Source organism: Filicampus tigris, chromosome 2, assembly GCF_054856515.1.
Source record: "Filicampus tigris isolate MCC_2025a chromosome 2, RoL_Ftig_1.0, whole genome shotgun sequence".
Taxonomy (NCBI): domain Eukaryota; kingdom Metazoa; phylum Chordata; class Actinopteri; order Syngnathiformes; family Syngnathidae; genus Filicampus; species Filicampus tigris.
The window spans coordinates 31,479,879-31,493,446 of record NC_141218.1 but is presented as its reverse complement, the minus strand read 5'-3'; the positions used below and the strand labels follow the sequence as shown (position 1 = coordinate 31,493,446).

At 40.4% G+C, this 13,568-nt stretch overlaps 1 protein-coding gene across 1 annotated transcript; it reads right to left on the bottom strand.

Moving 5' to 3' along the window:
• Positions 1 to 1,975: 1,975 nt before the first annotated feature.
• On the bottom strand, positions 1,976 to 13,422 carry hprt1 (hypoxanthine phosphoribosyltransferase 1). Its single transcript, XM_086023528.1, has 9 exons — positions 13,206 to 13,422; positions 9,449 to 9,555; positions 3,974 to 4,157; positions 3,805 to 3,870; positions 3,548 to 3,565; positions 3,383 to 3,465; positions 2,744 to 2,790; positions 2,577 to 2,653; positions 1,976 to 2,184 (listed from the first exon to the last, which is right to left on the bottom strand). The coding sequence occupies exons 1-9, from the start codon at positions 13,230 to 13,232 to the stop codon at positions 2,137 to 2,139; spliced, it is 657 nt and encodes a 218-aa protein (XP_085879654.1). The 5' UTR covers positions 13,233 to 13,422; the 3' UTR covers positions 1,976 to 2,136.
• Between the last annotated feature and the right edge of the window lie 146 nt (positions 13,423 to 13,568).

The window sequence follows — 13,568 nt, the reverse complement described above, 5'->3', positions numbered from 1 at the left end:
TTAAAATTATACCATACTCGATTATAAATAACCAAAATATTATGTATTTCCTCTGTTTTGCTATAGAGAAGCACAAGAACATTAGGAAAATGTTGCAATTTAATGAACATTCCTTTTACAAAACATTTCATGAAACACATAAGATTTCCTTAGACAAATGTGCAATTTACTTTTATCATTCACATATATGCATTGCAACTGATCCCACTGATTGTACAAAGGCACAAAACTTTAACAAGTAATTAGTATTGAAAAATATAGTAATGTACTTTAAGATTAAACGAGATTTATAAAGAAAGGAATTTTTAAACAATGTTGTCTTCTACTCTGATCAAAACAGTGTGCCCCCTAGCAGATAATTCATGAATTGCATCGTATTAAAAATATTAATTCCGTGTCTTTTATGCATTTTTTTTCACATTTAAATGATCCTGTGGGACTGATTGAACCTCCTTGGGGGCCGGTTCCCGCCCGCGGGCCATATGTTTGACACCCCTGCTATAGACTAATGAGTTGAAATTTAGATGAAGTAATGAATTATGCAGACAAAATGGCCTCGATGTAGTTGGTTCTATGAAACTTCGGCAGCGTGTGCTAGTATCATGAAACACACCAGCAAACATTGGTTCTGAAAAGCATGTTTAGTATTCAGTGTGGACAGCTAGCGAGAGGTGCGCCCAGGAGACTAACGATCAAATAGGAATCCCTACTCTTTGGCAAGAACTAAAAAACGAAGGGCTGGCTTGCTGCCACTTAAATATCCAATCATCATCCCCAGGTTCAATGTGTGTTGATAGTGCTCCATTTCTCCTAAACTGTATATATAAAAAAAAAAAAAAAAAAAAAATCTACAGAACCAATGCAAAAGTAGAAACCCATGTTGCTGCCTTATCGTCATTATGAACTTTGCCCTAACATTGTGGTTATGTAAGAAAACAAAACAAACAAAAAAAAAAAAACAGCTTCACAATTCTAACCATTTTACTGAAAGGATGTCCTTACATCCAGGGGTCGGCAACCTGCGGCTCTTTCATCCTTTTGTTGCAGCTCTGCGTGGCTTTGGAAAATAAATTATAAGTGTCTGATTGAAGTGTATGTTATTTGTCTCAAAAATGTGTGTCATATCTTCTTATTAAGTCGATGTTTTTGGCCACTTTCATCCGTGGTGGTCCTAGGATCGGATCGCATATATCGGACATGTCATCTGGAGCCCAAAATGTGCTCCGTGCGGGTGGAGGGAAAGTTCTGGCAGCGGGGAGATTGAATCTACAACATTGATTTGAGTAACAGTATTGACTCAATTTAATTTAATCCCATTTGAAACATGACACATAAAATGGACATTTATGGTGATAGTAGTAATTCAGCCACGGCTCGATCGGCTCATTTTTTTACACGCGGTTAATGACGTGACGTCATCTTTAGTGGCATCACCATGAAATGAGATTGAAAAGCCTCGCCTCATCATTTCCCCCAAATAATGTATTTCAACCTCAGCCTACTCGGTGAAAGGCTTCTTTTTAGGCTTCTTTCAAAACAACTTGTGTCCGGGAGTATATTCAAGCTGCGCGCAGCACTGAAGTACGGCACATTATGCACTTTCCTACTTCCGGAAATACGCCATAGCAAAACTGCTGTGTAGTAGTTTGCTGGCATGCTTTTATTTTGACAATGTTTATGAATATGGCCGGGGGGTCGCGGCTGGAAGGGTACCCAGGTCAAGGGTGGAGGGTCGCGGCCGGACGGGCAAAAAAGGGTCAAGTGCCCAGCTCAATCGCAGGCACGCAGAGACAAACAAACATCCGCACTCACAATCACACCTAAGGGCAATTTAGAGTCTCCAATCAATTCTTTGGAATGTGGGAGGAAACCGTGTGTGTGTGTGTGTGTGTGTGTGTGTGTGTGTGTGTGTGTGTGTGTGTGTATATATATATATATATATACACACACACACACACACACACACACACACACACACACACAAAACGAAAATGGGCAAACATCACTATATCGGTGCAAACCCTGGCTAAATCTGAGGAAGCAGGGTTGTTGTTGTTTTGTTTTTTTTTATGATGCACTCAAAAATAAAATTTGTCTTTAAAATTATAGCCAGCCATCAAAAAGTAAAGGTGCTCTTCATGCCTTGTACTTCTCCTTCCCTGTTTCGCTAATGACGCAAATATGCTGAAACACAAAAGAAGCCAAAAGTTAAGAATTGTCTGGGGAAAAAAGGACAGACTAGTAATGCACAAATCATAACATGTTATCACTGTCTTTTTAACATGATATTCTTTCCTGCATGTACTCTTATCCTGTCATTCAAATATGTGCTTCCTCTTTGGACCACACTGCCAACAAAAGCAAGGCTAACGACATCCAATCAGTGTTACTTTTGAGTGACAACATCCTTGCATCATGTTTTTGACTAACAAAGACATATTCCCGCCGAATCCAGTCTGACACATGCTTGTAAAAAAAAATATATAGTACTTTGTTGGTCAGCATAAGATAGAAGAGGATTGTCATCAGATAATAGGCATCAGGCAATATTTCATTTATAGAAAATACATACTTACATTTAGATCTCTAAAGTACTCGTTGTAGTCTAGTGCATATCCCACCACAAATTTGTCAGGGACCTCAAAGCCTACAACTGAATTGCAGACACCAAATATATCAGACACCTCAACTCACAGAAAACACATGCTTGTTGTATTTAATAAAACCAAAAATTTCAACTCACAATCTGGTCGGTACCCAACACTTCTTGGTGTCCTTTTCACCAACAAACTACATGGAAAGTGGAAATTACTTTGTTTAATAGTCAGGATATTTAAATCAATAAATATTGCAAAATACTGAAGTTACAAAAATAAAACCTGAACTGGTTACAGCTTTTCTTTGGTATGTGCCATTTTATTTTTAGACCAGAAGTATTTGGATATTGACAATACTTTATAGGGAAGAACAATGGATTTGAAATACAGTCACACCTCGGCCCAAAAACCAAACTGCTTCAGAGAAGAACATTTTCTCAAGTAAATGAATGGAAATAGAATTAAGCTCCACAACCAAGTTATGTTTACCTTGTTTTTATGGGTTGCCTTATGTCCATGTATCTCTATCTTTGATCATACAATGCTGGTAATACTGATAACTGATTACTTTGGTCACTATAACTGTGACTGCCAATTTAAAATAATTTTTTTTCTTGAAGTAACATGAGAATGGATTGCAGATGATTCATTATTGTTTGTGAACTGTCCAAATACTTTTGAGCCCTTGACAATGGAGCAACTCTAAACATTACATTGTCCAAAGACTTCTGCACTTAGCCGTAAGCCCATGGTTTCTTAATTGCAAAAAAAGGGATTTACGTTACCTTGCCACTTTAACCATTTTGGGATTGTACTGCTTAAGGAGTTGCAACAATGTCTTCATCGTCTTCCCAGTGTCGATAATATCCTTCGAGAAATTGCAAGAGAAACTCATTAAATGGTATTCAAGTAGAAATTGGGCTACAATAGTATCGAATACATATACATACCTCCACAATCAGCACATTCTGTGAAAAAGAAATTAAGTTGAGTTGAGTTGTATTGGAGACATTTTATCTTCCCGCAACCCTCGTGAGGATAAGCGGCTCGGAGAATGAAAGCAATTAATATTTTTATCTTAACGTGCTGACTCTTTTTCTCTGTGCCTGATCATTGCACAGTAACACAGGAAGAGTTTACTACAGCACTGCATGACAACAAGTGATCCTTATAATATTATAATGTGACGATTTGAAGTACCACTCACCTTGCCTGTGAGAGTAGACAAGTCATCTCCTCCAATGACTTTGATTTCTCCTGTGGACTGGTCGTTCTGGATGAACAGGAATCAAGCAAACCCATTGTAGATGAAAAACGTACAGTTTAAAAATGTGAGATTTTTTTAGGCAAAAAAAACATATCATAAAAATGATTACACAGTAGCTCTTGAGGCGAATGAAGTCCACCGTCATAGGGATGGAGCGGTCGCTGTTCCTGTTCAGAGCCTTGATGTAGTCCAGCAGGTCTGCAAAGAACTTGTAGCCTCCTTTCAGCACACACAGGGCAACAATGTGGTGCCCTCCCATTTCCTTCATAATCTCCCTGGCCAATCGCTCTGTCCTGCGATCACAAGGGGGAGAGGGGCCGAGAGGGCCCGAGAGGGCGGACAGCTCAGTTTTCTGCTATAGTCAGCATTAGGTTACACTTATTTGTTGTTTCTGTCAGCAGGCATTGTGTCATTCCTGAAGCTGAAGAGTCTGGTCCATAACACCAGAAACGTAATTTCCAGAAGCTATATGAAGATATGTTTAAATTTGCATTTTTAAAAAAATGCACATAATGATAAGTAAGCACAGTAGAGGGCCCTTGATTCTCACAACGGTCCTTAATTAAATATGGCATTTTGAGTTTATGAACGGCGCACAATGTACTGTACTTTGTGGTACACCTTGCACAAGAAAGCAAGCTCAGTTATCGACGTACTTAGTTTTGGTTGTTTTATGTTTGTAGCCTAAAAGTAGAGGTGTCAAATCTAACCATATACAGTGCAGAGTTTTTCCTGCGTTCAAAATTGCGAGGCGGCCGCCTCCAGCTATTTTTGTGATCGCCTCCAGCTCGTGCGATTGATATTGCTCAACACAGCGCGATTGATGTCTGTCTTAATAATATTTTTTTTTTCCATTGCTGGTTCATACCATATTTTGAACGTGTAGATCGAATTACGCATACTAGAGAAGCAAAACAAAACCTTTTAGATTAAGGTTTAACAAACCCAAAATTAAAAATCAATTCAAGTATAGTTCTCCTTAGCACAATGCATTTCCCTAATTTTACTCATATGATTTCACCCCTTCTACATTAAAAAAAGGTTGGTGCCCAAAACTTAAATATGTTTATAAGTATTTCTTTTAGTAATTATTGGTAGTTTCATAGTATTAGTGCAACTCAGCAAAGTGTATAGCTTTTGGTTCCATTCTAAAATGCAGTAAACATTTACAGCTATAAAAAAAAAAAAAAATTAAGGCCACAGTACAGGGGCCCCACCCACGTCTCCGCCCCTGTACTGTGGCCACCCAGATTGACAGATTGCCCACCCAGTCAGATTCATGAAAAAATATATACTTTTAAATGAATGTTAAAATGTTTTTTAATTTGCCTTTCGTCGTGTTTTTTATTTTATTGAGTATCAACTCATTCAGTGCCAGGCATTTTCAGATCCACTTTTACCTCAACGTTTGAAAAAATTTGAAAAAAAAAAAAAAAAAATCCCAGATTGAATGGCTGGACTGTGAAAAGACATAAATATAAATACATATATAAATTAAGAATGGCATAATTGTGGTTGTCTAAGGAAGATCTGAACTTCATGTTACTGTATTCAGTTTGCCATTTTATGTGAATATACAATGTGTTGGGACAGGAAAATTGTGCTCCCTGAGAGAAATATTCAGGCCCAACCACCAGCCACGTTCTGGCTCCGCCCCTGCCACAGTATGGCCTTAAATTTCAATTACTCCGTCATTTACAAACATGTCAGGAATGCTGGTACAACCGGCAAACCTCTTAATTGTCTTCATTAATCATTTGTACATATTTTAAATAATTCAAGATGCTAGCTACCGATGGTCATATTAGAACAGCTACTTGCTGGCGTGATTATTCCGTTATTTACTGTACATATGATCGGATAAGTCGACTAATCGCAACTACCGGAGCTGGGCAGTCCGTCGGACCCTCCGGCCCGGCCGGATGCCCATTTTTGGGGCAGGGGGTGGGGGCTGACACATTTTTTTTTAAATGGCTGAACTAAGCATGAGTGGAAGTGGATTTTAGTCCGGCCCACTATTCGGCCCTCATGCGTGTGACGTGCTCGCTAAGCGGCCAAAAATCATCTCAGCCTACTCGGTGAAAGGCTTTTTTTAGGTTTCTTTCTACTCCCGTGTCCGCGCGAGCAACAACTGCCGCATTGATTCACGTGACCGATGCATTGTGCTGTGGGAGACAGGTCTGCAACACATCAGGAACTGTTGCTGCTCTGATCGGTTCATTATGTCACATGCTGCGATGACATACAGTTTCCCACAAGGAGAGGAGAGAGAGGATGCAGCTCGTTGCTGCTGCAAAGCAAACTATTTGGCAATAATTTCATGCATAGTCTAGTCAATTCGGTCCCTTTATGGTTGTAGCAGACATGATATCCATTGTTGTCGCTCTCTTTATGAAGCGACGGCCCCCGACTTGGAACTCAACTGTTTCAAAACAACTTGTGTCCGGGAGTATATTAAACTGCGCGCAGCACTCAAGTATGACGCCGGCACATCAAGGTGGAGTTCACGCACTTATTCTGGCGTCTTTCCTACTTCCGGAAATACGCCGTAGCAAACCTGCTGTGTATAGTGGTTTGCTGGTATGCTTTTATTTTGAAGGCCGTGAACGAAGGGAAGTGTGGAAAATAAATGACTTGTTGAATGTGACTTCTGGCCGTCTGTTGGACCCAAATAATTATACAATACGACAAAACCAACCCCGGAACTCGCAATGGAAGTAAGCACACGCAGTTGGGTAAGTAGTAAAGTACTAGTGGCGCATTTTGAAGTGTGTCCACAGCGGGTTCGTATAGTAAATTAGCCAGCTAATGATCATTAAAAAGCTTCCGCCGTTAGCATCCCTACCACGGCGGCGTCAATCACGGACACTTTTTTGGGGGCGGGGCCGGTGTTATGGTCTGTGTTTTGAGTTTGGTTTTTGACTGTTGGATACATGTTTTGCTCTGCGTCTGTCTCATCATGATTGAGTCCAACTGTCCTTGTCATCGCAGTCCCTTGTGTTAACCAACCAGCTTCCTCCTACCCTGTGTCTTGTCCAGGTGTTCCTCGTTGTATTGTTAACTTGTTTGTATTTAGTTGCCAGCTTTCGTTCAGCCCTTGTTGGTTCGTCTGTTCTATCCTGTCTTTGTAAGTCTTGTCAAGTCCAGTCATAGTCATAGTCATAGTGTTTGTTTAGTTTTGTTTTTTTTGGGAGACTTCAACATTTTGTTGGTTTATTATCCCAGCACCTTGTTTGCATTTTGTTTTAAATTAAATATTTAATCTTGCACACAATTTTGCCTCCTGCGTTTAGGTCCTCCTCCACGAAAACCTGACAGCCGGGGGGGCGGAACGGGGCGGGGTTTTTAATTTTTATGAATAAGGGTGGGGGGTCGCGACCGGAAGGGTACCCAGGTCAAGGGTGGGAACGGCAAATAAAGGGTCAAGTGTCCAGCTCTGGCAACTACTATTAGCGATTGGTCGACTAGCAAAATAATCACTTGTGGAAAACCTGCAGGACAGCCCCCACAGCAACCCCGCTTGCAGTTCTACGTTTTACTGCTGCTATGGCCAGTGCGGCGGTGGCACGAGGGCCAACCAGGAGGGTCTTATTCATGTTTGTAAAATTATTTTTTCTATCTGTCCTTGTGAGGATAAGCGGTTAGGATAATGGATGGATGAATATGTCATTGAAAATAGAATGAGTTAATAATCGTGATCTTAATCTCAATCAAAATAATTGTGATTATCATTTTTTTCATAATCGTCCAGCTCTAGCTCAAGAGGTTACATCATAAAACACAGAATTTTGGTAACTAAAAGATATAATACTTTTCTTAATAATGCCTGTTCAGATTTGAACTGTAAAAATGTTTCCAAATAACAACTGATTTAGACAAACCCCGCACCATCTATGTTGAAAACTTTTATATTTACAGAATGATTATGAACTGTAAATGTACATGTATGTACCTGAGCAGATTCTTTCCTAACAGTGCCTTTTAACACTGCAGCAACGTTGCTGATTAAAACGGAAGAGAACCAAGAGAAAATAAACAGTACTCATTTTAATTTCACTGCCGACTGCCGCTCCAGTTTGTCAGCTAATGTCCACCAGACTCCACCATCTATTGTTCTACTACATTCTACATATGCACCTGTCTTGTTTTATGTTAATAAAGTCAGCCAATCTAACACACGACGACGTGCTAAATCAACAATAGCATTTCACATCGAAACAACAGAACAGACGTAACATCAGCCAATCGCATTCATGTGCACTTCAGGGACCTATAGGAAAACATAAAATCAAAGCATTACAGCTCCTAATGCACTAACCTAGTCTATGGCGCCCTCGCCTGTTGAACTCCTCCACCTGCAGTCACATCCAGTCAATGGGAAATGAATTGTATGGAATTGTACTGTCGAATTGTACTGTCATTCCGGTTAAGAGTGCCCCGAGCGGTGGAAGAAAAATCCACAGAATAGCCGCACCGGACTATAAGAGTGCTCAAAATCTAGGAAAAGTCGCGGTTTATAGTCCGGAAATTACAGTATGTTTATTTTGAAAAGATGACTAGTAAAATGGTACACTTTTTTGAAAAAGATAATAAAAGCGAACCATTCGGGTGATTTTCTAAGAATTACACCAGAATAAAAAATACACTAACAATAAAGTCTCTTAATTTTGTAAATTATTAAGACACTGAAATCTTTAAATACTCAGCAGCAACAGCCAATGACACATCTAAGTATTCATGTTAAAGACAAGTTGTCATTACAGTACATATATACACTTTTTGTGATGAAAAAAAACCCCATACAATAACAGTTACAATTATTGCTAACTATATTAAAACTCTTTTTATAATGAAAAAAAATACAGTAACTTTAAAAAGTATTTATGAAATTGTATACACTTTTTAGGCATTGAAATCTTTGAATGTTGAACAGCATATTGTAACGAATTGGGTTATCTGTGTTGTGGTCAAGTTTGTATGTTGCTGAGTTGTGATGTTTCAGAGGTTCATGAATGCATCGGAATGTAAGCGAGAGGAGCAGCGGAGAAAGAAGAGCGCGAGCAGTTGTACTTAGATTAATAAAAACGGGATAATTAAACTACATCTGACGGCGTGTTCATGGAAGACGCTACAATATGATAAATCTCACTATTTAAATTTGACGTTTTTGCTACCTCGTCTAAGCAACATTCACAGTCGGATGATGCCGTGCATGTTAGACGTGCTACCTGCCGCCCTTTTCGTGTAGCAATGTCGGCACACAACTTTCGGACTTAACCACGTACCTTTCCCCATTGGCGATTTTAACAGGAGAGCCAGAACGTTCCCAAACAAGAGACCACATTGTACGGGGGACCTTCGAGCTCTGGCTCTTTTCTGGCTCTCTCTTTTGTGCCGCTACCCTCCTTTCCCGCGTGCAACAGTCAGTAGCGCCCGTGCGTAAACTCGTGCTAATTAGTGGACCGAACCGAACATGCCACATATAATACACTCATGTGTACCGTTACACCCCTACATTGTAGCAGTTGAGGTTGACATTGGCATTGACATCATATTTTTGCAAGCGCTTGAAAAATGAGTCCACCTGTCCAAAATGAGTCCGTGCGGGATGTAGACCCTCTCCAAGTCACATGCATAGTGCTTTGGTATGCAGAACAAGTCCAGATCGTACCCCTGCTCCTCGTCTGTGATCTGAAAGGAAGCAAGAGACAGGGGGTGGTCCTTAACATTAGATTAATCTGATAAAAGGCTAGTACAAGTTAAAATGACAAGGTCAACGGAGGTAGCTTGAGAATAATGCGAGTAACCACAAGCAGACAAAGGTTTTGGCTATGGTAAGTAATGCAAGCCTGAGTTAAGAGTAGTGAAGCGTCCTTATTTGCGCCCTTATGGAAAATGTGGTTGAGGTACAAGAGTACAATTAAAGCATATGTGAATGCCATAAAAAAACATGCCCATCTGTTGGGGCTACACACTCTCAAATCCTGATAACTGTCACATACACAGCGGTCCCTCGAGGTCACATGGTCTGAGAGAGCGTTCTTTTCCACTCAGATTATGCGAGGTGAACTCTTGTCTGGAACAACCTTGAAGTTTGTACAGAAAAATTCCATGTTTGGCAACAGTGCACTTTACAGCACTTGAACTCATGATAAAACAGCACTCTGACTTTATTTGCATACTTAAAAGAGCACTCTTGCTTTATTTGCATCAGTGTTAAATCAACAATGACGATGACGAAAATATTTCGTTAACGCCCCTTTTTTTATGACGATAACGAGACGATGACAAGCTAAACGTGGCTCTTTGACGACGAAAACATGACGTGACGTACATGGATTTTCGTTAACGAGACGAGACAGGATGAAATTGTTAGCGCGTGGTCTGTGAGACGTTCAAAATGTATGACATCCCTTCCTATTGTACACGTAATCTGTCTTTCAAAAAATTGCAATGCTGGTACAATCTATCCTTGTTTGGGCACGCCCACCACCGGGACAGCACGCGGGGCGCACGCAGAGGGCGCACAACAAAACACGAACAGGTCTGCGGTCATTGGTCTCGGCTCACGCACATTGACACGCTTTCCTTTGACGGACCATGGCGACAGTGACAGCAAATAGGCTTGGTGGTCGGAAACGAGGGAAAGATAATTTATTATTAATTAGTCAAACTAATTTAAATGTTGACTGTTATATACTAGTACGTAATCTATACAATACTTCTAAATTCCAGTAGACCATATATAAACTGTATTACAATATAATGACCAATAATATGTTTGCAAATAGTATTTGAAGCAATTTGAAACAAAAATGAACACAACAGTTTTGACTTCATATTATAGACTACACAAGAAATTTAACTTAAGTCACAGTAATAATGTTTAGCATGGTTTCTATTTTTGTGCAAGTAAAAGTATAGTGTATATTTGCATAAGATATGTTATTTAAAATAAATTCCTCGTGCCGATTGCGAAGTGGAGTCTGTGCCCTAAACATTTGGAAGGCTTGTCCGGGCAATAGATTCTGTTATCTGTTTGTGTCTCTCCGATGTTGATGGGTGGGGGTTGCTGCGTACAGTGTTTCAACGACTGAGATTTGCGTTGTCGTCGACACCAAATCTAACTCGGTGTTTACTTGCTTTGGTGTATCATAACATCATCGTAAACCAAACGATGGTTGAATAGATTTGTGGTGTTGCCGGTGGATGCAGAGGCAACTTGCACTTTATACGTCTTTGCTCGCCGTCTTCCACGGCAAACCAAAAATGTAACCAAATAAGCGATTTCGACTTGCCTTGCTTGTTTACAAGTCGTTCCTGTGGCGGGTCTTGTGCCATTTTTAGGTCTGTTACTCTGTTAAAACATTGAGTAGGAGCGTGTGCAGTGTGACTTGCGGGGTGCGGGCTGGCTAGCTGGCTGGCTGGCTAGTTAGCTAACTAGCTATCGAGCTTGGAGAGGGCGGCGCGGCGGTGTAACTCGTGTGCGCATGCCACAAAACAACTCAAAATTAGTATTAATAATCGGGTTTTTTTACGATTATGCCAATTTTATAATCGTGGAGTGTAATAATCAAAATCGTAACTGAATTTCAATTAACTGCACAGTCCTACTTTCATGACATAAAAATAAAGAAAAAAAATCATAAAAATAATCGGCCTCCGACTCTGTCTGTCCTTGTCCTTTTAAAGTGCTTCTTTCCTTACATTCCGTCAGTCCATCACTCCTGCCCCCCTCCAAAAAGCGTTGGTGCATGATGCCGTGGGAGAGATGCTAACAGCAGAGGTTTCATAATTCATAAACATTATTTAAAGCTCACTAGATGACTAATTCACTATTTACATCCACTTGGCAGCTGGGAGTACCATGAGTGGATTGAATTTTTTACAACTGTTTAAGTGTCACCCAAGTTAGAATTTAGCCAGGGAACATCACAAGAATATTTAGATTGCGTGAAAACACAATACTACTGCTTTTCATTGCAAAATTTTGAGTTATACGTTTTCAGTTTTTATTGCATTATTTTGCAATACAAATATTTTTTGCAAAATAACGCAATGTTATTTTAGGAGGAGAACAAAAGACTTCCACTTCTGGGTCGTAGCTTTAAGTGTACGGCGGCGCTGGCATGAACATGAATGACGGTTTTTACACTCTAGGGATGTCCCAAACAAGCACATTCACATGCAAAGGGATAAGGTATGTACTAAATGTTAACCTTTAGTTAACAAAACAAAATTGCTATGCACCTTTTTCTTCGTCAGTGAAATGGGCATCCTGTGGCGTAATCCATGGTATTACACGTATTGAACCACTAGAGGGCAGACTATGCCTGTGAAAGTGTATTGCATAAGAGAACAGTGGTCTTTCAACACGTTAGTCGGTACCGGACGGTTACAGGGATGGATGAAAACACACTTTCGTACGTGCTTAGTCCGTGCTTCAAAAAAAAAAATCCTCGTCCTCCATCCTCAGAATGGGCGTCCGTCCAGGCCGTTCCGTCCCTGGGACGGAATACGCTTCTCTGCCATTTACACACACTAATTATATTTGGGTAACAGATTGGCACCTAAACCTAGTAATCAAATCTGATGGTTATACTCATTTACATCCTTATTCATGTGCCACTCATGTCACCGTTAGTATGAAAAAAAAATAACATGCATTCTTCAAATAATTTAAGTGTAGCCATTCATTTTATAAGTTGTTTTTCATTTCATGTAAATGTTCATAACATTTTTAGAGATAATGTACTTTTTGCAGTAGGATCAGTGGGGGAAAAAAAATATCACTCCAACATACTGTATATTTTACTGAGAAAGAGACTTGACTTACGACTTGCTTTAACCAAGTAATGACTTAACTTACTTGAAATTTGATGGCGACTCGACTTGCTCGATTTTTTTTTCCCCACCGTGACTTGGGACTTGCTTGAGACTTGACGGTTACGACTCAAGACGTGCACATGCGTGACTTACTCCCATCTTGCTACCGGCTGTTACAGACTATGATAGCGTCATAACGTTGATTTATTTTTGAAAAATTCACACGACATGATACTGTGGCGCAAATCAATCAATCAATCAATCAATAAATAAATAAATTAATCGCCTGAGTCACGTACACACAGCATGGTGGGCGCGAGCTTGTCATCGTAGCCGCAGGCCAAGCTTGAAACCGTTGAAACGGTGACAATAACAAAATACGTTAAGGTGAGGCATTCCAAACACTGATTGATGACGTACTTAATAAAGCACATTTGTAACGCCTTCGTACGAGCCGCGGGAGAGTCACTTTACGAGCATGCCAACGTGCTATCTGTGAGGCGAGGGAGACCTACCACAACACACTGGCCGGATGTCGCCATGTCTGTTCCCGCCTGAGCTTCCTTTTAGTGTATCGCGCGTGCTCCCCGATATAACGGAGAAAGAAAAGAACAGTTCCTAATGTTACTGTCCCCTGTGACAGCTCACATGGAGAAGCTAGCTGCGTGTCCTGCGTCGCTGCTGCTGCAACCCTTCCGGCTCACACGCTCACAGGATGTTGTTGCTCCACTACAACGTAATCACGATGACGTCAAAATGAGGTGAGCAATCAAAGAGCAGAATTTGGGACACCCGCCCCCTACCTAAACAACGGAGGTCTTTTAGGGCAATGCGGAACCTGGAGTAGCAGCATTACATCCCCGTCTGCATATATAACA

Bases quoted from the DNA above. Each gene is read 5' to 3' on its own strand.
- hprt1 (XM_086023528.1), bottom strand. From the start codon at position 13,232: ATGGCGACATCCGGCCAGTGTGTTGTG. The intron at 3,871-3,973 runs GTAATCATTTTT...CTGTTCATCCAG, and splicing joins TTCGCCTCAAGAGCTACTGT to AACGACCAGTCCACAGGAGA. The intron at 2,654-2,743 runs GTGAGTTGAAAT...TCTGCAATTCAG, and splicing joins TGTTGGGTACCGACCAGATT to TTGTAGGCTTTGAGGTCCCT.